This window comes from Taeniopygia guttata, chromosome 13 (assembly GCF_048771995.1).
Source record: "Taeniopygia guttata chromosome 13, bTaeGut7.mat, whole genome shotgun sequence".
In the NCBI taxonomy this organism is placed as follows: domain Eukaryota; kingdom Metazoa; phylum Chordata; class Aves; order Passeriformes; family Estrildidae; genus Taeniopygia; species Taeniopygia guttata.
This window is the reverse complement of record NC_133038.1, coordinates 7924822-7948471: the sequence shown is the minus strand read 5'-3', so window position 1 is coordinate 7948471 and position 23650 is coordinate 7924822. Positions and strand designations below refer to the sequence as shown.

At 44.0% G+C, this 23650-nt stretch overlaps 1 protein-coding gene across 6 annotated transcripts in view; it reads left to right on the top strand.

The window, feature by feature from the left end:
* The window catches only part of SFXN1 (sideroflexin 1), a 32616-nt gene that overhangs the window by 185 nt on the left and 8781 nt on the right, over positions 1-23650 (top strand). For 2 of the 6 annotated variants that reach the window (XM_012574967.5, XR_005981843.2), the window contains 5 exons: positions 19041-19215; positions 19824-19994; positions 20997-21095; positions 22387-22462; positions 23012-23097. In XM_012574967.5, coding sequence (XP_012430421.4) covers positions 19052-19215; positions 19824-19994; positions 20997-21095; positions 22387-22462; positions 23012-23097 — 596 coding nt within the window. In that variant the 5' untranslated portion in view covers positions 19041-19051. Of the gene's footprint in view, positions 1-103; positions 127-10127; positions 10268-11127; positions 11229-14531; positions 14646-19040; positions 19216-19823; positions 19995-20996; positions 21096-22386; positions 22463-23011; positions 23098-23650 lie in introns of those variants that run through there. The other 4 variants (XM_030284034.4, XM_072935374.1, XM_072935375.1 and 1 more) reach the window with 4 other exon arrangements.

Sequence of the window (23650 nt, the reverse complement as noted above, 5' to 3'; positions counted from 1 at the left end):
AATAAGGTCCCGGGCAGCCGGGGCGAGAGGCGGAGCGGGGCTCCGGGAGCGGCTCTCGTGGAGTTTAGCGCGGCCGGGATTACTTTGCCCGAGCTGCGGGACGCGCTCGGTGCGCGGCTGCGGACCGTGAGTACCGGCCCCGCGCCTCCGCGATGGGCGATGCTCGGGAGGGGCCACCGGGAGAGCGGGGACAGCCCGGAGCACGCTCGGGAGCCGCTCCCGGCACGGCGGGGCAGCGGCCGGGGCTGGGGGCTCGGCCGGGGCAGCGCTCCGTGCGCCGCCCCCGCCTGGCGCAGCCCCCGGCTCCCGGCGCAGCCGCGGCCGCCGGGCTCCCTCTCCTGGGCACGGACGGGGGCAGCGTCCCACACCGCGGACACCGCGGCCGGCATCGTCACCCTGCGGGCAGGCAGCGGGGAAAAGCCACGGACAGGCTCCGCGTCCGCGCCGGATCGTGCGGGCAGGGCACGGAGGGGAATGAACGCTGCGGAGCCGCCGGAGCCCCGAGCGGGGCACCCCCGAGGGCAGGGAAAGCCCGTCCGAGAAGAGCCCGCAGCTCCCTCCAAAACCTCTTGGCAAACTCCCCCTCCCCGCTGGGTAGCGAGCACCAAAACCGGAGCGGTTGTTACTCAAATCATTCTTTCTACTAAAGGGTCTTTGCTTGCTTACCTTAGCTGCAACAGGCAGGGAAAGATGAACATGCTGATTTGCAACCTTTGCACAGGAATCTTACCCCCAAAAAAAAATCAGAAAATAAATATAAAATATATCACAGGGAGGTTTAAAAACCTCCTAGAACATATACTCTTAATAAGTTGTCAACATAAATTCTGTGGGGTCCAGCTCTTGTGTAGTTGCTTCTGAGTCATCGATTTCTCATAATGTCACTTAAAGCAGGGACAGTGCTAAGCTAACCTTGACTAGTTAACTGAAACACTTTCCTTTCCCCTTCTCTTTCTTTTTTTATAAATTTTAACTGCTTCTCACCAAGTTCTCATCCCGCCCTCCCCTGCTTATTATCCTGTCCTTTAATCATCATTCATCCCCAGAGGAGGGTGAAAATAGACAAGAAAATGAATCTTGTGCTGTTTAGTAATCGAGATCTCTAATGAAACTCACTGTGCATTTTCTTTTTCTATTTTCAAGATCTTGTTTCTACTGTCCTGTTCTTAAAGCTCTACACAGGTGAGGTTTAATGCATCATAAAGTATTTGCTGCAAAGGTAGCATGTTCCTGTTTTTCCATAGAAGCCCTGGGCTGAGAGGATCATTGCCTGCAGAAGAAGCCACTGAGCACACTTGATTTTATTTGCAATAACTTCTAGAGGGTCTCCTAAAATTACTTTTGACCACAGCTATCCTGGATTATTCCAGGAGAACTCACAACTTGCAGTCGCCCAAAAAGCAAAATTTTGGAGGCATATTGGAGAGAAATACTGAGGTAGACATTGCTGAGGAGAGAAAAGTCTGCTCGCAAGCATCTGCTTATCAGCTTATCCAGTGAACTCTTCTTTTCAGTTCCTTTTTACCAGGGAGTGGCTTTTCCTGGGGGAGAGGCTGGGTTCAGCATTGGAAGAACCTAATGTTGCTGATATGAGTGAGGGTTTCACTTGAATTTGACATTAAAGCTTTTTGGATCACTACTTACAGCAGCATGTAAGGCTCTCACAGCCCTTACTTTTTGGCAATTCAAGCACCAGTTTCCGAAGCCAGAGCCTCTCTCCTGTCTCTCCCCCAAGTTGGTGTGACCAGTCCAGGGATGAATGTGAGGTCTGGCTCAGCCCTGACTGCAAAGCCCCTTCAGCAGTTTCAAACACCAGCAGTTCATCCAGGGCACCCTGCTGTACTCATTTGTCACTTCTGCTAATTTATGAGCTTTTAAAACTTCCATGACTTAACAGTCATACCCAGGTGAGGAACAAAAGCAAAATCCACTAAACCCATATTATTATTTAGGTAAATTTAATGCTTGGATTAGGCAGCAGATTGCCACAACTCTGGGAGCCAGTTACACAAGTGCTGGGTTGTTTTTCCTTTTGCTGCTCTCTGACCAAGCTGCCCCCAGCCAGTGTGAGCAGAATCAGCTCTGGGCTTGCCTGAAACTGTCAGCCACAGGATGATGGTGCAGGTGTTTCCTGGAGATTCAGAAAAAAGCACAAAGCTTGTTAAATTCTCCCTGGGTACCCACATAAAACAGCTGCTTAACTTTATTTAATGGTTTTCAGTCACTACCAATTGCTGCTGTAATCAAAGCAATGGCCAACAAAGGAAAGATTTTGTGTCTCTATTCCCAGCTGCTCCTCCCAGGAGATGCTGGTTGGAGAATGCCCTACTTAGTCCATATGAAGACTTAAAAATACAAATACTGAGTATCACGTTGATCCAAATCATCTTAATTCAAGCAGAAATTAGCTACTGGAAGACAAAGTCCAAGCTGAACAAACCCCAGATCTTGCATTCAGAGATGAACATACTTTAACCTAAATAGTGCACACACTAGACCTGGAGAAAGCTTAACTGAATTTACAAAATATATTGTAGTATGTGGATACAAATTGTACTCACATTACCCTCAGGAGGACTGTTCATGTCTGCAAGCATGGGATTTACTAAACATGAAACCAGCAGAGGCATATTCTCAGAAATGTCTAAAAGAGCTGTCAGATTTGTAAATAACTGGTTATACTAATAAGCTGAGATAAATTTAGCCTTGATGTAACCTTCTTGAAAAAGTCAAGGGTTCCTAGAAATCAAATAGCTCTGAAGCCTTTTAAAGATCAGTGAAGCACATTGTTTAAATTGATACAGTGTTTTTCATTCCATGAGGAAAATCACAGAGCAAAGTGTGGCAGCAGAAAAAAAACACTGCTAACATCTCCAAGGATCTCAAGCTCACTCTTGAATGATAAAGATCCATCAGCAGGGAGAATGGATCAGTGAGAGAAATGATTTCTAGTCCCCAAAGGCAAACAATGAGAGGCTTAAATATTCAGTATTTGAGTGTGGGGACTGGTTTTTGACTGTAGATAATAGTCACTGCAGCTGGCCCTCAGTGCCTGGCAGATTCAGCAGGGCTGATCTCAAAAAGCACATCAGTGCTCAAAAAGCACATCAGTGCTCAAAAAGCACATCAGCACATGTTGACTTGTGAACTGTTTTTCCAGTGGCAGCCACGGAGCATCCCTTGGCATCAGGTCACTGGTGGAGCATGTGAGGAAATTTGAACACTGGCAGGGAAAAGGAAAATCAAAAAAGCCCAGAGAGAAGCATCATGTATGAAAGTCTGAATTTAAATGACTCATTTGAGGGGGCTCATTCAGGCTGGGCACAGAGGGTAGTGCAGGAGGGTATAAATTGCAAGGGTTTGCTGTGCAGTGCCACTGCTGCCCGGGACCTGGAGCTCATGCCCTGGCTGCAGGATGCTCAGAAAGCAGGACCAGGCACTGCTGCTCCCCTGGCATCTCCCCTCTCAGGCACTGGTGCATCAGCACAGCCTCACTCCCAGCCAGGAGAGCCCAACCCAGCCCTGGGCCACAGCGGATGGAACCTGCAGAAAGGATTTCTGCTCCGCTGGAGATCAGGGAGCCGCCTCTCAAAAGGCAGCCTCATGTCACCCACAGGCTTTAGGAGTGAACACCATCCTCTGGTTGTTCCATCTTCCCCTCCCAGCCCCCTCCTTCTCAGAGCCTGTTCAAGCTCTGCTCCCCTTTCACTCCCTCCCTCCCCAGTGCTTCCTCTCTCATCTCCCTGGAGCAGGTTTCAGCTGGAACCCCCCCAGATTTTACAACAAAATGGCTCTTTCTGGAGAGGTGAGGAAGATAGGAAAGAAAGAGAAGTACCAAACCTGCTGCCAGGGATCCAAGCAGAAGCTGTCACCTGCACAGTCCCCAGCCCAGGAGCTGTGGGTAATTTAAACTCAGTGTGATACTGCCAATAACTCTTAGTTAATCTGCAGAGCTTATGCAGTGACTTTTTATGGGGTTTTTCCAGTTCCACCCACTCACTCCCACAGGATAAGAGAAAGAAAATTTTCCCACAAGGAATACTTGGAGTGACCTTCTCTTGCAGCTCAGCCTTCTCTGCCAATCCAAAGGCCATTTACTGGATCTTAAATCACCCTGGAAATCACTCAAGCAGAGAAATCTAAAATTTCCCTCCTTTTCTTTCTGGGATTTCCATCTGCCAGAGATACGGGGCAGGAGAGGGATTACTGCCCTGCCAACACTTCCCTCCAGAATGGGTAGAGAGCCAAACTGCAGAGGATGATGAGAATAAATTATAGCTGAGAGAAGAGATCTAAGGAAAGGAAAATGCATCCTCCAACTGCCTCATCCCTGCAGCACAGCAGAACAGTGCCAGGAAATCTACAACAAACTAACAAGGCTCTTTCCTTAAAACCCAATCTATACCAACAAATGTGGAATACCTCAAAATTTCTGATCATTTCATTGACAAGTGCAGAGACTGGATGTTCCCCTGAATTTTATATTCTAGTCCATGTATATAAAAACCTTAGCTGATTGCTAAGGGCCTACTATATGAAATGGCTCATAAAGTAGTAAGTCAGCACAAAAATACAGAGTGGGCCATTGCCTCCCAATTTAGGCTTTATTTGCATATGCATATTTTTACTACTGTACAGCTTTAATTCTTTCACTCCACACTGGACATTTTAGACCCTCAGGGGAAAAAAAAAAAAAAAAAAACCCACAAAACCTGAATATGTGAATCAAAAGAGAAGTCATGGAGAAAATGACAGCATTTTTCATGTTAAAGCTGGCTTTGACATATTAATTAGCATCTCAGAGATGAAATAAAGCCAGCAATACCAAATGATTCATTAGAATGAAATTAATCTGAGGAATAATTAACTCTGAGGGGATGGAGAAAAAGAATACAAATAGATATATTAGCAGCAAAACTCTTCACCAATGAGTGTGACAGTGATTTCTAGCAGCAGTGGATGAGACTGCAGATAATACAATTTTCTCAGCAGATGGCTTGGTAGGTGGCACTCTCCCTCCTAAGCTGCTCTTACAGATTTACTCCTGAGCTGCGTGCCAGCATCAAATAGATCCTTACCCATATTCCAGCCCAGCCCCTGACTGATGGATGGAGAAGAAATGTTTAGCAGAACTGTTTAATAGCAGATTTGTTGGTTTTCTGGTGCAGGACATAAGATGAAGAAGTGTGTGCTTGGTACCCATCAATTAGGCAATGGCTTGCCCTACATTTGGTTATTAAATCCACATTATTACACATCCAGCATGGTCAGGCTCCACAGCCCTGCCACTGGCAGGCTACAAATCCTTGAATTAAAGATGACTAAACTAATACTTACCAAAAAATTAGAAGCATCACTTCTCGCTCCGAGTGAAGGCTGCCAGCAGAATTTCAGAGCTGCACCACAGGGAGCCACAGGAGCCCAGCCAGGGATTTCTGCAAGGGGAGCAGCCCCACAGGGCCCACGGAGCACAGCAGGTCCAGCTACAGCAAACAGAGTCAGTCCAGCAAGGACCAGACCACTCCAAATGTGCCAGTCGTGCAGCTCTGCTGCCTCAGGCAGCATTTTCCCATCTGCAGCTCCCCACACAACCCTGCTGTTGTTGCGATGTTGCAGTTCTGCCTTCAGGTTCTGGGATTAAACTCTTCTCCAAGGCTGCTTGTCAAAGTCAAATCACATAGTCTGGGCTTGACAGCAGTCAGAAACATCCCACCAAGTTCAATAAAACATTGGAACAATATTCCAAGCAAGAATCTGTACCAAGGTCTAAGCCTTGGGCTGCTTCACTCCTCCTGATGTAACTTTCATGCACACCTTTGAAAAACCCTGTGATCCAACTGCCCCAAACTATGCTGCTGTCCCAAATCCACTCTCACCCTTGTTCAGCTGGATCTGTTATCCTCTCCCAGCCTCTCTGCCTGGCCCACCACATCAGCAGAACTCTTTCTTCCCCATGACATGAGTAACTTCTCCCTCTTTGCATCCTGCTTTGATGTCCTTGGCTTTTCCCTGCCCTGTTGCTGGGACAGTCTCTAACGGGCTGTACTTTCCCAGGCTGGAAATGTTCCCTGAGCTTCATTATCCACTTGTCAACATCAGTCCCAAGGTCAGGGGCCTTCCAAGGCAGACATTTCTTCCTGCTCCCTTCCCACAAAGCTCATCAGGGCTCAGCTCCTCCAAGACAGGCATCCAGAGTCTCTTCTCAGTCCATCAAACCAGCCCTCTCCATTTGGAGAGGCTAAAAGTAGGGATGTTTTCCAGGTACAAGTTCCATGTCAGTAGAAAGTTCCCTGGTGCTTTCCAGTAATTGTGTACTATTTATGGGAATTCCCTTCTGCTTTCCAAAATTTCCCTCCTGCTCTTTAGAAATTTCCCACAGCTTTCTAAGAGCTGTGCATTTCCTTCTAGGATTTCTCCACTGCCTTATAGCAGTTCCTCCTCACTTCATACAAAATTCCCTCCAGCTTCCTGGGAATTTGCAGGCAATTTTTTCAGAAGTCATATTTTGCTTTCCTGGGGTTCTCCCACGGCTTTCTAATAATTCCATTTTCCTTTCTAAGGATTTCCCATAATTTTTCCACGAGTTGCCTGTAATTTTCTAGGACTTTCCTGTGTTTTTCTAGACATTTTCCATACCTCTCCAGGAATTTTCTGCTGCTATGAATCTCTCACTTCCCTCTAGGCACTTCTGTCTCCGTTCAGGTGTATCCACCAGGTTGTTGCACGGTGTCAAGGGTTTTTCCATGCTGGTCGTGCTGTTGCGTGATGTGATGTGCCCAGTTGTCCTCTGGTGTCTTCTTTTGTCATATATGACAGATTTTGTCATTGTTGTGCTGACACACTTTGTTCTCATATTTTTACTATTTTATAAAGCCACGGGAAAGGCTCAGGAGGTGAAAGTAAAAGGATTAATCAATATCTGGTCCCTAGATGCTGATGAAAAAAATTGTCAGGTCTGTTAGAAGGAGCTGTGAGAGCTGGCATGGATCTTTTATGGCAGCAATGATCCCACAAGAGACATTTATAGAATAGCCACATCATAGAGGAAATGGTTTCCTAATCCCCTTGAAAGGCTGATTTATCCTTTTAAACACAGCTTTATGTCCCTTCTAAATGCAGATTGGCTTTTAATCTTCATTCCCTTCCATTCTTATCCAATATAACTGTGCATCTAGAGAAAGAGGAAAATTGAGTATGCATTAATTTAGCTTGGCACAGTAGAGCATGAGTAACCTAGAACTGAGTTCAAATATTGCAGATGGAGCCAAAGCATTTAAGTGATTTTGTAAGTAACACTCTATCAGCTTATATAAGAGATTCATTACAATTTATATTGCCAAAAATGGTGTGTTACTTGCCTGTTTGATCAAATTTCCCAAGCTAATAGTTTATTCCTTATCAGCTGAGACTAGAAAAACATGGTGGTGGTTTTTGATACTGAGTACTGGCACAGACTCGCAGAAATCGCTGGCTCATTTACAAAAACAATCCTTGAACTCCCTCAGAGTGTACCAATGTCCCAGTCTGAAGTTTGGATCTTCTAAATAAAATTAATGTATATTACGTCAGGAAACCACAGGAAATGCTGGATAAACGTGGTTCACCTTGCCCAGCATTCTGCTCCTGATAGCAAAACCCAGCACAGAACCTTCCCAGGCACCTCCCATCAAGTGGTAACAAATCATTCCCAGAAATGTTGCTGATTTCTTCTGGCAAACCCCTGATAACAGCCAGCTTGGTGCCAAGGCCAGCTCCTGACATCATATTCCAGAGACAGCTGCTGAAAACACCCCAGATCCTTGCATGTGCCTTTGGGGACATCATCACATCATTCCTGATTGCTCTACAATTACTTTTTTCATGGAGCAGAAAAGTCTTGACATCAAGCACGTTTCCCTTCACTCTGACTGCACTCTTTTCGACCCAGGGTTTGAAATTTCTGGTCCTGCAGTGCCACTTACAGGACATTTCTGTTCACAAAAGCATGCACAGCAGTTCTTCATTACTCATTTGATTCTCAGGGCTGATTTGAAATGGAGAAAAACATAAAATACACCAATGTTCACTTAGGAATACAGAAAAGCAAATGCAATAAAGCTTATTTCTTAGATGAGGCAGTAATTGTGGAGGAACAGAAATCCTCTTTTTCTGGTCAGTGTAGGGAAGAATTTGCTCTGTAATAGTCTGGGAATTCTTCCAGGTGGAAACATGCAGATGGTCAAATTCATCCCTAGTTCCACAAATGTACATGGGAGTTTGCAGGATTTATTAATATATCTCTTAGGAAACAAGGCAACTGCAAGGAATGCTTCAGAAGGAGCTGGGGTGGGGTTTATTTGATTAATCCAGACACACATTTTAATAGAGACAAAAACATTTTAGCGTGAAAATTAGTGCAGATGAAAAAAGACATAGAGTCAGAGGGCAGATATGCTTTGTGATTACACGTATTCACCCATTTGCCTTTCAGTTTGTAGCTCATGAGTAACTGGTGGTGATTGCTCTGAGCCATCTCAAGCCTTCTCAGGATTCATGGCAAAATATCAGATTTGTTACTCAGCAATGGGAGAAATTACTCGTCCAGTGAAAGAGGAGTTATGTAGCTGCTCAAAACCATCTGCACTGAGCACAGAGCAAACTATTAACTCATGCAGCTTTGCATGTAGTGACTCAGAGAAAGAATTTGGGTATTCGCATGGCCACATTAAATACTCTGCAAGCAGAATATCAATTGTGATGCAAAGAAAAGTCCACATGTGTTTTTAAATCAGATTAACAAGTTGGTATCTTGGGCATACAAGGAAATTACAGGCAGAACACATCAGTTCTCAGAACACTAAACAACTCCACTTATACCCAACAACAACTAATTTATTTCTCTGCACAACATCCAGCTGTTTCCATTTCCTGAACAAGGTGTTTTTCCTGCTCAGTCATTGCTATGTATTTTAGCAACAAGTGTTATGGCCAGATACCACCACAGCTGGATCTGTCAGTGGTCACGGAGACTGGGATCTGACTGACAAGATTAAAAAGAATTAGACATTAGCAGGGAAATATATAAATTGTGCACAAATTTCATTGTGCAGTGCAAGGATATCGATGACGGTTTTTATTCTTTAATGATGGACTCTCGCTTGGTATATCTGCAGCTGCAATTGACATATTTATATCTCTAAGATCTAAGTTGTGTAAGCACAGGGGAAATAGAACAGGAGACATCTGAGATTAGATTTGGCTGTGTCAGAATGAAGGTTGACTCTTAATTTTTTATTAAAAATCATTAACTGAGTTGGCTTTCAGTTAAAAACCGAAAACAAACTCCAGCCTACACAATTCTATTTTATGAAATGTGTATATATACATATATATAATTTCATAGAAGTTGAGTATTAACAGCAAAGCTTTCATCAGTAAGTGCAACTCCACAAACACTTGATACCTGGGTAATGGCTTTTTGATATAAAATTCCGTGGCAATTTATTGTCCCTCATCGCCAGGTTTGGGGGCATTAGCGTGGCTTGGGTTTCTGATAATAACCCTGAAACAACAATCCCAATGCAGTGCAGCCTGGAGGAGACTGACGGCAGACCTCACCATGGTCCCCGTACGGGCCATTTGGGGCCATACTTAGGGGTTGGACTCAATGATTCCCTTAAACTCGCATTAGTCCGTGATTCTGTCATTTTGTGGGCTGCAGCTTCCTCAGGAGGGGCAGCACCGATCTCTGCCCTCTGTGACCACTGATAGGACTCGAGAGAATCGCTGGAGCTGTGTCAGGGGAGAAAATCAGGAAGGAAATTCACTCAGAGGGTGGCTGGGTTCCACGGGAAGCCCAAGAGAGCTCACAAGGAGCGTTTCTTTGGCAAACACTCCCGGCACAGGGTGGGATTCTGGTGCTGTGGGGGGCCAGCAGTGGGAGCCTGACCATCCCAGCGGGTCCCCCCAGCACAGGATATTCCATCAGATAATGAACGGCAGAAACCATGCGAGAAACGCCAGGCAGCCCCAGGCCGAGCGGGCTGAGGGAGGCGCGGGCGGCCCCGGGCGCTGCCCGCACGGCCCTGCCCGGCCCGGCCCGGCCCCGCCGGGGCGGAGCGAGGCGGAGCGGGGCGGCCCCGCCGGCTCCCGGCCCCTTGCCCGCCGCGCCGCGCCGAGCCGAGCCGAGCCGAGCCGAGCCGGGCCGAGCCGAGCCGAGCCGAGCCGAGCCGAGCCGAGCCGGGCCGAGCCGGGCCGGGCGTTTCCGGGCAGCGGGGCCAGCGGCCGGGTGAGTACCGGGGCCGGGGCCGGGCAGTCCCCGCGGGGATGGGCGGAGGAGGAGCCGCTGGCGCTCGCAAGTGCTGAGCTGTGCTGGCCAGGCAGGGACCCAGCTCCATCTGCCACCTCAGTCCCCTCCACAGGGACACAGCCCCCCGCGTTGCTCTGTGCCCTTCACAGGGGAACAGCCCTCCATGTGGCCTCGGCCCCTCTGCAGGAGCCCAGCGCCATTTGTCACCTCTGCTGCCCTTGCAGAGGCCCTGATCTGTTTGTGAGCTCTCCTCCCTTCTCAGGGGTCCAGCCCCATCTGCTTCCTCCATCCCCTCCATAGGGACCCACCCTCATCTGCCTCCTCCATCCCCTCCATAGGGACCCACCCTCATCTGCCTCCTCCATCCCCTCCATAGGGACCCAGCCCCATCTGCCTCCTCCATCCCCTCCATAGGGACCAGCCCCATCTGCCTCCTCCATCCCCTCCACAGGGACCCAGCCCCATCTGCCTCCTCCATCCCCTCCATAGGGACCCACCCTCATCTGCCTCTCCCAGGCCCTCCACAGGGGACCAGCCCTGCAAGTCATCTCGTCTCCCCTGCAGCCCCCCTGATCTCTTTTGTCGCCCTGTCCCCTCCCCTGGGGTCCAGCCCCATGTGTCAGCCCATCCCCTCCCTAGAGGCCTTGCCCTGTGTGTCACCCCTGTCACCTCCCCAGGGTTCCAGCCCCATGTGCCACCCTGTCCCTGTGAAAGCTGGCACTGTGGGGCTGTCACATCCCCTTCTCCCTGCACACATAACAGCTCCCTGCTTCCCCACCCGCTCCCAAAACCTGCCCTGACCACTGGCTGTCCCCTGAGCAGCGCTGTCTGTGTCACAGGGATTGTGTGACAGCAGCACAGATTCCAGGCCTGCAAGAGACAAGCCTCCCTGCTGCTGGATCATCATTTCCAGGGGAGGAACACACCAAATAACTCCAAGGTCAGACACCTGATAGTCAGAGACAGAATTTTAAATATGAGTATTAATAGTTTTTTTTTAATTTATTGAATTATAAATAATCCATTGTTATTATACTGGTGGGTGGGGTGAAGAATGGCTTTGTACCAATGTGTGATTAAAATATCACCTGGATGGAAGAAGATATATAAAAAAGTGAAAAAGTACAGAAGAGAGCAGTGAACACACCTGGGGTAGAGCCAAAGCTACTGCAGTTTATTGGTGGGGGTTAAAACACAAGGAGCAGAAACAAGCTTGCAGCAATCAGGACTGAAATTAGAGGTTGCACTAACCTTGGTTAGCAAAGGAGGTTTATTTTCCTGAATGTGGAGATGAGGCGAACACGTGCAGTGGGAGAGGAGGTGGCAAAGCAAAGCTGACAGAGCTGAGCTGGCTGCAGGGACCTCTAACATCTGGAGCTGGCTGTAATGCAGAATGATGAAATCTCTGGTCAAGTTACACACCAAAGATGGCTCCTGTTTTGAGGAGAGAGCCCCAGCAGCAGGCTCATCTCACCCAGACTGCTGCTTTTGTTGCTAGGCTACAAGTGGGATGTACATTTATAAGCAAAAAAAAAAAAAAGAAGAATCAAGCATCTTGTAGTGCTGCCATGCTTTGCCTTCTCCAGCATTCCATGTAGGATTGCAGTAGGAAAAATCATAGTGCAGACAAAGATTTTTTTTTTTTGTCCTCTGGTGATTTAAATAAGCATTTTACTGGTGGAAGGTGCTTTGAGAAGGAAGAACTTGGCAAGTGTCTTTAACATTTGGTGTAAGTACATTGCATCAGACTCCCAGTCATCAGCTGTGCTACTTATTTCAAACTGTGGCAGCAGATGTACTGCAGAGAGAGGAATACCACTGCTTACAGACCCTGATCTCACATGTACTCTTTTGCCACCACACAAAAGTGCCTTTTTCCCCAGAAAGTCTATTAGTTCATCCCACTTGAACTAATTAACTGCCATGACTGACATCCCCGGAGAAGGCCTTGTGTTCCTTTCTTTGCCAGAGCAATTAAAACATGGATTTGCCTTTCCACTGCTGCTTTGCCAATGTTTTGTAGTTTTAAAGTAGAACAGGTCACTTTTTCCTAATCAGAGGGAGGTTTATTTCCTGTGTTTTCTCCTAAGCCGACACAGCAGCCCTTTGGGTGGACACTGTGGAAAACTGGGCATTGGAAAAGAAAAATTTCGAGTTTGTTCAGACAAAGGAGCCCCAAAAAAGGAACAATGTGTTACTTGAGGAATAAAGAGACCTAGCAGGACTCTGGAGTGTTTCTCTATCAAAGTGGCATGGGAAATGTTTCAAAAGAACTCAGCTCTGCAAAAATAAGCAGCTGTGGGCACTTTGATTTACAAAGAGAAGGGAGAAGCTGTTCTCCCCATTTTCTAGCAGCAGGTACTTTTCTCAACCTCAAGGTTTTCCAGGCTGCATCTCATTTCCCAGGACAAGGCACCAACAGCTGGACATCAGGTTGTTAAGGGACTGCTTTAAAGAATGGATATGTAGGGGCCTAAGTGTGTCAAATCTTATTTTTGTCTCTCCCAGTGCACATGAAGTATCAGCAGCACCTGGCTCTAACTTTTGAACTATTCTTATCTAAAGAATCCTAAAGGATTCTGTAAAGAAAGAGGTTCTGCTGTTATCTTCTATTTTTACTGGGTTTTCAGGGAAAAGCCTCACTCTTGTTCTTTGAAAAAAGAATTCTTACTTGCCTCTAGAAGATTTTGTGAATCATTATCTGATCACCTTTACCTCACCAGAACTTATGGGTCTAAGTCCTGGTAAAGGACGCCACAAAGTGACACCTTTCAGCATTTGTGCAGGCTGGCTGGAATTCTGTTTTAAGCTGGATTACCCAGCTCATCCCATGCTTTGTAGCAGGAGGTTGGGAGTTGGTCACCAACAAGTCAAATGTCACAGTGAGCATTATCACAATTATATCTGCTCTGCTTTTGGATGTGGAATTCTCTTTAGACTTCTCCCTCGCTTCACACTTACATCATCATGAAATTTCCTTTTCTGTCACTCTAGTCCCAGTTTCAGCTGGTACTGTAAAGAAACTGATGAAAAGTCTTAATTTTGGAGTGGAGTTTTTCAAGGCTCGGGTTAAAATACAAGGTGTCAGTAACATAAGAAAATATAAATTGTTCCAAGGAAGGTGGCAAAGCTTCATTTCATCATTTGTGCACTGTTGCATGAGTTTAAGTTGCCCAGAATTTGCCAGATCATTTGCCCATCTGGATTATTCAGTTATGTAACACAGTTTAAAATAAGTGATCAAATATCTGGGTTGTTCAAAACTGAGTGAAATAAATAGTCCTTGCTATTCTTCTCACTGTTGCTTTGGTTTGAAAAGTGGTTGCATGACCTTCAAATGTGATGTTTAAAAGATGAACTTTGTAAAGGAACAGCAGAGTTGAACTCCTGACAACTCCTGAATCTGCATTTTGTATAATTGTTGCAAATACTGCTGTTAACCTTTAAACAAGGTTTAAAGTCTTCTGCTGTTGCCAGTTCTGTGGAAAATCTCAATGTAGCCTTTGTACCAAAATTGTTGTGCAGGTTTTGTATATAATTATTATGTTAAGGCAAGCCACTCTCACTTATTCTGAAGCCCTTTATTCCCCCCAGTTAATATTAGTATTAAACTTTAGAGCATGAACTGGCAGATGATTCCATCTGATCAGAGAGGGCAAGAAATTTGCCATGGGCAAGGGACATCTTCCACTAAACCAGGCCCTGTCTAACCTGGCCTTGGACACTTCCAGGGAGTAGGCACAGCTTCTCTGGGCACCCTGGGTGCCTCACCAGCCTCAGGGAAGGATGTTTTCCTGATATCCAATCTAACCCTACTCTATTTCAGTTTGAAGCCATTCCCCCTTGACCTGTTGCTCCAGACCCTTGTAAAAAGTCTCTCTTCATCTTTCCTGTGAGCTCCTTTCAGATGCTGGAAGGCCACAATAAGGCTGAACATTCCCAATTCTCTCAGCTTTTCCACACTGGAGGAAAACACAGCCATGTGTTGAGGAAATCTTTATGAACTCACCATCAGTTATGACTCTGAAAACATGGTATATAGCAGCAGCCACAGAGGGTTAATCAAAACTCTGTGTGAGTGCTGGGGAGACAAAGAGTGCCAAAAAATGTCCCTGGTCATGGGAATGCCAGCCCTGGGATTGTTCAGGGGGCCGGGGCTTGCCCAGCACAGCTGATGCTCAGCCAGACAATCCTGCAGCACAAGGCAGGATTTAGCTGCTCTTCTCCACGGGCGGTTTGGATACGCTGCTCTAGTTTGGAAACTGAAAGGGTTTAGTGATATGAATGTGCCAGAGAGCATAGTCCAGCCTTCAGTGCTGATTTAATTTGCTGGGGAAAACAGCTGCAGGGTTTCCAGGTACAAGTGGTTCTACTAAATACCTTCCTAATTGTTTTGTTATGTGAAATAGTGAAAATATGGATGATTTTCTCCGTTACTGCATGTTTTCCATGGGTTGTTAATTGTATGACTGCTTTATGATGTCATTCTTTATCCTTTCCAGTACTGCTGATCCTCCTGTGTGAACATAACCTCAAAGTGACATTTCAGTATGGATTATTACAACAACTGATGTGTTTGTAAAATTCATTTTGTTTCCCAAATCCTCTGTTCATTGCTTTGTTTGTGGAGATTTTGCTGCTTCCGCATTAAAAGTAAAGGTGCTGTTGATTGAAATTTTTTCCTATTTCAGTATTAGTTGGTATTTTCTGCGTAGCAGCAGGTGGGAACAATAAACTCAGGTATTTACATATATGGGCACCTTAATTAATTAATTAATGGTTAGGTATTTTACCTTCATTGGTTGATTGTAACAAAGCAAGCAGTTTTATCTTTGTCTTTATTGTGCTTTTACTTTCCAGTTCCCTTGCAAACTTTCTGCTTATCTCAAGGTTCAGCTTGATTTATTTAAATTTTATTTAATCCTAATGTCCTTTATTTTTCTTGTACCCAATTCAATTATGGAAAATGAGAACTTAAATCTTGGGCACGCTTAGTACAGATGGAAAATTAGATCACTGAAAGTAATGGAGTTCCACCCTTGACAAAGCATTGCAGTTAAAATAATAATTAAATCTTAAGTAGTTTTATTACAGTACTTTTATTATTAAGTATTTGAATGGATTATGCAAACAGCAGCTCCCCTCTGAAATTGTATCTGAAAATTAAGGTGACAAGTAGGTAAAAATAGTGTTGCAGCAACTTAAATTGAGGGTGTTGCCCGTCTTTCTTACAGTTTAAATAAAAAATGAAACAAAAAAAATCCATCTTATTTATGATGGTGACTATGGCTGTTAGACAATATATTGATTAAACCTTTTTTGTGCAGTTGACACTTTTACTTTATAGTTGGACATTTTGTTTTATAAGGGGATCCCTTTGAAGTATATCAGGACTTTATTAGCTTATGTTTTTGCTTTATGGGATTTATTTCCCTTTTCAGCATTTACTAATGGGGTCTGATGAGTCATGAGTAGCATCACGCAGTTTCTTTAAAACAAGAAAAGAGGCTTTTGTTGTAAAAGTATTTTGCTGGAAAGCTTCTAAGTTTTCGAGACAGAAATTCCCTGGTTCTCTCAGGCACTGTTGTAACAGGTCTGTGATTCAGAGTCCCATGACTGGCAAACTCAGCCACCTTTTTTACTTCACTGCAAGTTCTACCTGTCTCCAAATCATATTATTCTCCACTTTTTTACTTTTTTTTTTTTTTTTTTTTTTTTTTTTTACACTCCCTTGTGTGTGTGACATCTGCTCTTTCTCTGTGGGCATTGATGGTCTGTCTGGCTTCTTTTAAGTTCTTTAGAACAGCATTGTTCTTATTTATCTGCTAAAAGGGCAAGTCAGCCACATCACTGAGAGAAGGAAATGGGTTTGTGTACTTAAATAGCTGTCACTAAAATATAAACACCTTTTTACAGGAGATTTAACCCTTTTGCAGGGTGGGCAGTTGTCCTACCCCCCATTCTATGCAGGATTGAATGTTCTCCATTAAGATTAGTAATAGTGAAGTCCATGTTCTCTGTTCCCATCTTTCTAAACAGTCACAGACATTTCAAGCATGACTTTTTGTTGCAGATGTTTTCCATTTTCCTGCTAGGTTGCTTTTTGCTGCTGCAGCAGCACTAAGCCTGCTTTGTAGATTTACAAGGAGAAAGAGAGACCAAACCTGTGCTGACCTGTCTCTGGTAGCTGAGGCTGGCTAGGATGGGTAACAGCAGGAGGAAAGGCATGGAAACATCTGGGAAAGTTCCAGGGCTCAGGCACTGCCCAGGGCAGAGTTCTGCCTCCTGTGCAGGGGCAGTTCCTGGCTCAGTCCCTGCCCATTCCTCTGGTGGCACTGCTGGGCACCAGGGCAGAACCTGGCCCTGCTCTGACCTTTCTGCACCCAGGGACACCCAGGAACACCCAGGGCTGAGGGCTCCTCTCCAGGCTGAGCAGCCCCAGCTCCCTCAGCCTTTCCTGGGCACGGAGGAGCTCCAGGCCCTTCCTCAGCTCCACAGCCTCTGCTGGCCCCAGGAGCTCCAGGTCTCCTTGTCCTGAGGATCCAGAGCTGGAGACAACACCCCAGAGGTGCCTCAAAGGGTTGAGCAGAGAGGCAGGATCACTCCCTGATCTGCTGAAAATGCTCTTCCTGATTCTCCCCAGGATCCTGCTGGCATTCTTGGTCACCAGGACACTGCTGGTCATGGAGAGCTCATTGGCCAGCAGGAGTCCAGAGCTGCTCTCCACAGGTCACCCCAGCTGTGCAGCTGCAGGGGTTTATTTCCCTCCAGAACAATCTTTTTGCTGCATTCGCTTCCTGCCAAGGTGGTAAATTCCATCAGCTCACCTGGGTCAAGGAACATCAGAGCAGACACAGAGTAGATCAAGTGAGGAGGGAATAAAGACAGGATGTGAACGTGTTTGATCTCCTGTGTTCTGTACATTCACCTTTAATGATTGCTTCAGAGTGAAACAATCCTGAATTGTTTCAGGATGGATGAATTGAACCATGAATTGAACTGGCATGAGATGAACCATCTGCAGTGAAGGCAGATCCTTAATGTTTGGATTCCTTATTACCGAGGAACTTGGGTTTGTGAACAGAGGTGTCAGAAGTAAATAAAGGGAATTCCCAGAGAACCCAGTCATGTATATTCTATCAGGATAAAAAGAAAGAATTATCCAGAATGAAAATAAAGAAAAAAGCTTCCATGGATGCACTGCTTTATTCAGCATGCATTAGACAGCTCTAACCAGATTATGATAAGCTATCCTAAAACAGCTTTAATCTTTCTTAATGAAACAGATAATTTAATTAGAAAATCATTTACACTTGAGCTTTCCTGAAAATTAGGGAAGCAGTCACAGAACAAGTTACCAGCCCTAATGTCCTGATTTTTATCTTTATTTTAGTGGAAAAGAGGGTTTAAATAAATGACTGCACTTGCTTTCATAGGGCTTTGCAAAACCAGCAGTTCCCATTTTAGACCAGAAGATGGACTATTAATTCACAACACAGCACTGTTCACAGGAGGGTGTTTTTAATGGCAAAGTACAAAGAAAAGGAAAAGAAACCTAAGGAGAATCTCCTGTTGAGATGCTGTGCATGAGAAATCTGTTCTCCAAATCTGTCCTGAGTCTTTTTTCATTTCCATGATCTGTGTGCATCCTGCAGCGTGCCTGGTTGAGAGATGTACACGTGAAAATAATCCTGCTAATGAACAGTGCTGTACAATAATGAACTTAACAGTGAGGGAAATGTGAGGGGGAAAAGGGGGAAAGATTGTTTTCCCGTACTGTACCAGATGTATTAGTGTTCTGGTATCATAGAAGCGCAGAATTATTTGGGTTGGGAGGGGCCTTAAAGATCATCTAAAATTGGATCTTTATTTATAAATATATACAAATGGGTTTTTATAGATCCAATTTCTTTCTGCCATTTGAAACAAGCATTATTTGGAGGAGGATTTATTTTTTCTACTGGTTGTTGAGTATGTTGCAGAAATTTCTTATAAGAAAGTTAAAATCCATATACTTGTGCTATGGAGGGACTGTCCTTTTTTCATTAGATGTTCAAGTAAACTTAGTCATCCTGAAGTAATTTTTACTTTTCTGAGCTTTATGCCCCATAAATGCACAACTCTTCAGTGTCCTTCACTGTAGTTTTGTAACTATCTTTGAAGTATCATTAGGAGATCTGGTCATGTGTTCATAATGTAGCAATTGTGGCATTACATAATATCAAAACATGGATTTAGAGAAACAATATTTATTAAAATAAATTGGTGGGATTGTGTTCCTAATTTTTGGGTTGTTTTGCTGTGCCAGAGAAGTTAACTGGATTTTATTAAATATTCCGTCTGTCACTGCACTTTATAGGACTTCAGGCATCTCTTGAAATAGTTGATTTCTCATTCCCTTCAGTACATTATTTTCAACAAACAGTAATTCATCACTGAAGTAAAGCACTTTTGGATTAATATATTATTGTTTAGCATGTCTGTTCATTAATAAACTTTTATGCTTCCTTTGCATCTGCCTCATCCTCAGGTATTTGTACAAATGTAATATATAATGTATAAACATTTTGGGGCACTGGACACAGAAGCATTTCTGCAGACTTACCCCTTTAAACCCCTGTTCTGCAAATTCTTTGGTGTTTATTCTCTCGGTTTTTTACTCTAAATATGGCCACTTTTCATCTTGCAGGTTCTAGATACATGAGGAAATGAGTGGGATTTTGAATTGCAAATGTTGATGTTTTCTTGGCAGAGCTTTTGAAGATGGCACCAGATATCCCATTAAATATTAATATCAAGGAGCCCCGATGGGATCAAAGCACTTTTGTTGGACGAGCCAATCACTTCTTCACTGTAACAGACCCCAGGAATATTTTGTTATCTGATGCCAAACTGGAAAATGCAAGAAAGATCGTGCATGATTACAGGTATGGCATTGACTACTTCTACCACTGGCCCCAAAAAGTCCAAGTCAATGATAAGTACATGGTGATATATCTGAAAGGAAATACTTAAAACACTGTATTCATTGCAACACTTCTTATTCCCATTTCAGAGCTTGAAACCCTTTTATTTTTAATCAAATTTTCTAATGGATGGTGAAGCTATGCCCTTCGTAAGGGTTCTGAAATACAGAAGAGTCTAATTCTGAAAGTAGTTAATATGACAGCAAAGCTTAGAACTTCCTCTTATGTGTATCATTTGGAGCAGTTGGTTTCTTAAATACTCTCAAAGTGAATTTTCATCGTTTCACACTAATGACATCAGAGATTTTGGCTCCACATTTTAGCTCTAAAACCTAGTCCAGCTTTGAGTAAATAGACTCAGCCAACATAACCATTGCTAGGAGTTTAAATTCTTTTTATTTCACCAATCCATTTAAAAGCTGAAGAATCTCTACAAGCTATCTGAGAGTCTCCATTAACTTAGGGTGAACATCCCCAAATCCACTGATGCCACATTTCTCACGGGCATTTGCAGCATTTTATAGCAATTGTGCTTCTTGCTGTTATCTTACCTCTTAACCTGTCCCAAGACAAGGTATCGTGGCACCTGGCTTGACAGAAGATGAGTTGTGGAGAGCAAAATACATCTATGATTCAGCCTTTCACCCAGACACTGGGGAGAAGATGGTCCTGATCGGCCGAATGTCCGCCCAGGTGCCCATGAACATGACTATCGTAGGCTGTATGATGACCTTTTACAGGTGAGAAGTGGCAGTAAAACACATCAAACATTTGCCTGCTAACTAGAGAAGTGAAAATCAATGTTATTTTCAAAAGATGTATTGTAAATATTTTTAAATGTGAAATCTTGCTTCCTTTTCCTCTTCTCTCTCCTCGTTCCCTCACGTTGATTAATGGTTCTTTCTAGAAGTAGTTTTGAGATAAGCCCTTAGCCCTTCTCCTTCACCATCCCACTTTCCCTCAAACTGGGAAATGTTCCAAAATCCCATCTGTGTGGAGGACAAAGAGAAGGAGATCCCTGGGAATTTCCAGCCTTACTGGCATGCAGGATGTTCTGTCTGCCCCGTGAGTACTCGGAATGCTTCAATCCATTTGGTATGGTTGATTTTAATTACTGTTGTACATGGCCACTGGCTGTGGAGTTTCTGCAGCTCCCCTGTGATCCCTGCATTTTCTCAGTGGTTCTGGAATCTCCAGGACAGTGAAGCCCACTGAAGCAGAGTCAGTGCTCTCTTAGCAGCCTCAATGTTAGAAACACTTTTTGACACAGGATGCAGGAACTGATGGGAGCTCAAAGGAAACAGCAGCAGCCTTTTGGATGCTGCGATTGTACAAACTCCTGACACACACCCCAGCTTTGGATGGTGTTTATAAAACTTGTGTGGGCTTTAAATTGCAGTCAAGAGTATGAATCAAACCCCCAGGACAGGTGTCCATTCCCAAGCACTGCCTCCTGTTAACTGCTTGGTCTGTTATTATCTGTAACACTTAGAGAAGCTCTCTACCTTTTCTTTGCATTGTTATTCAGGTTCAAAACTAGGTGTTTTTTAAATTCTTCTTCTAAAATAACTCTGATTATAAAGTATCAGTATCTCACTGACTGTATTGTTTCATTCAAATAAGCAAGGACTTCTGCATGGTTACTGCTTGCAGTGGCTTTTCTTGATTTGTCATCATTTTCTTGTGCTCTTAATTCAACTGTGAGTTTAATGATAATAATTACAATTGTTTCTCTTTTCAAGAACAACACCAGCAGTGCTTTTCTGGCAGTGGGTCAACCAGTCCTTCAATGCTATAGTAAATTACACGAACAGGAGCGGGGATGCCCCAATCTCTGTCAGGTCAGGCACTGAACCTCATAATTCTGATGAATAGAAGTTGCTGTCTGGTGTATTTGAACATGGGTGGGCATTAAAGTTTGAGGTGAGATGAAAGTTTTTTCATCTCCTCTAATTATTAATTTGATATGCACAGATGAGAAGTCTGAGAAGGGCAGAGCTGAGAACTCCATCTCTGCCATTAAAGACAAGCCTCAGCACCTTGATCAAGAGCACTTAACAGTGCAGGATTTAACAGAAGTCTGTGTTTCAGGGCTCAGTCAACCATTTGCAAGTTTTCCTCATCAGTTTCGTGTCCTACTAGGAAATTTCTAAGCTGATGTTTTGTGGGGGCCTTCAGTTGTGTCACCCTGCCACCATGTCAGTGCCAGCACACACTACACTGAGGGTTCATTTACAGAAAGGGAATCCTTCAATTGGTCTGTGCTTGTTTCTACTGGATGTCTAAAAAAGAGATTAAATAGATATTGAAAGCAAGAAATCTCAAACTGAAAGAGGGGAAATTTAGGTTAGAAAAATATAAAAAATCTTCCCTGTGGGGGTGATGAGGCCCTGGCACAGTTACCCAGAGAAGCTGTGGCTGCCCCATCCCTGTAAGTGTCCAAGGCCAGGCTGGATGGGGCTTGGAGCAACCTGGGATAGTGGAAGGTGTCCCTACCATGGCGGAATGGAATAACTTTATGCTTCCTCCCATACCATTCTATAGTTCTATGAATAGAAAACTGGAATTGCAGTACTTGACTTTCTGGTTTTGGGGTTGACTTGCTTCAAGGTGTCTGGGAGCAAACTGTGGATCCCAGCATATAGAGACACCTCCTAGCTGGGAAGTATGTAAAGTGTGGTTTGGGGCAGGTTGGGTTGGATTTGAGTGTTTGCAGCATAGCTGGTCTGTGTGTATGGGGTTTGGTATGGTTGATTTTAATTACTATTATAGACATGGCCTTGGAAATCCAAACTGATTTTACTAGGTTAAGTAATTAGGAAATTAAATAAGGAAATAACCTTTCAAGGTGTTCATTCAGGTACATGAGAAAATGCTGAACAGGCAGCAATGCACAACCAGCAGAACCTGATTCAGTATTACAATGTGGCTTGAATATAATTTTTACTGCTAGTGAAATCAAAGTGTTTAATTCAGTGTTCCATTTAGATCTTCCATCCCCACCTTATTGCAGTAGCACAAGAAAGCCTATTTAATTTCTGGGGGGGATAACTATGTGTGTAAAATGTAATTGTTTTCCAAAGTGACACTAGTGTAGCTGTGCATGTGCTGACATATTCATTTCTGTTTTAGGCAGCTGGGAACAGCCTATGTTTCTGCCACCACAGGTGCTGTCGCTACAGCCTTAGGACTTAATTCACTAGCAAAGGTATTGCTGGTATTTTTTTCTGTTCTTCCCAAACTGTGATGTCCTGTGAGAATCTCACAGCTCATTTCTCCTCTGGTGCATCTGTGTCATGCACAGCTCCCACTGTGGAGTTGTTATGATTGCTCCTTTCTTTAGATCCCAACTATTTTTTCCCCATGAGGATGGGTTTATCCATATCTGTCAAACAGCCCATGTTTGGTTCATGTAGACTCTATCTAATAAGGTGCCTTTTTCCCAGTTTCTTTTTCACTTTTCAAGGCATCTAAGAAGCAGTTAAAAATTAATTGGACTTGTAATTACACTTCCCTGTAATGCTACTAAATTCAGAATGGTTTTGCCACTCTCCTGCCAGTGCTCGCTCTGGAGAGAAGCATTTATGACTTATTTCTTGTTTGAAGCTTGTTTTACCTCTGCCCCACCAGTGAGTTTTCACTGAATTTTAATGTAAAGGAAATAAGTCTGGTCTGTCATTAGCAGATGAAGCATTTCAATAAAGACAATATTATGTACATTTTTATTTTCCTTTTTTCTCCCCTCTCTGTTTTCCAGCGCGTCTCGCCTCTTATAGGGAGGTTTGTTCCTTTTGCTGCTGTTGCTTCTGCCAACTGCATCAATATTCCACTAATGAGACAAAGGTAGGAAAAAGAACAAAGATTACTCATGCTGGAGGAAAAGATGTTGTTCAGTTGGTAGATCAGCAAGTTACTAAATAAAGCACATTTTGTATCTTTAGCTGGTTTCAGTACCTTGCAGGAACTTCATGCATGAGGTTTTGACTGGCTGTTTGTAACAAGTATAAAATAGAACATAATCATTGTCTTCAGATAAATATCCAAAGAGTTCTTCAGTCTTGGATCACAGAAACCAGTTACTGTTTCCTTCAGAACTTTGCTCACATGGACCTTTGAATACCAGCTACACTTTGGAAAAACACAGTAATTTCAAAAATGATGCTTGAAATCCCACCTGCAGAACTTAGTCATAGAAGTCAGGCTCTGCAGTTATGTTTAATCATTGAGGTGGCAAAAAGATGCAGTTTGCCAGAAACAAACTTTTTTTCTGTGTTATGATTTGACTAGGAATAAAAACAGTAGTAGGGAAAAGCAAATTAAAATCATCCTATCATGAACACAAGGTTATGGGCAGAAAAGGGAATATTTAGACTTCACAATGGAAGTTGATCTGTGG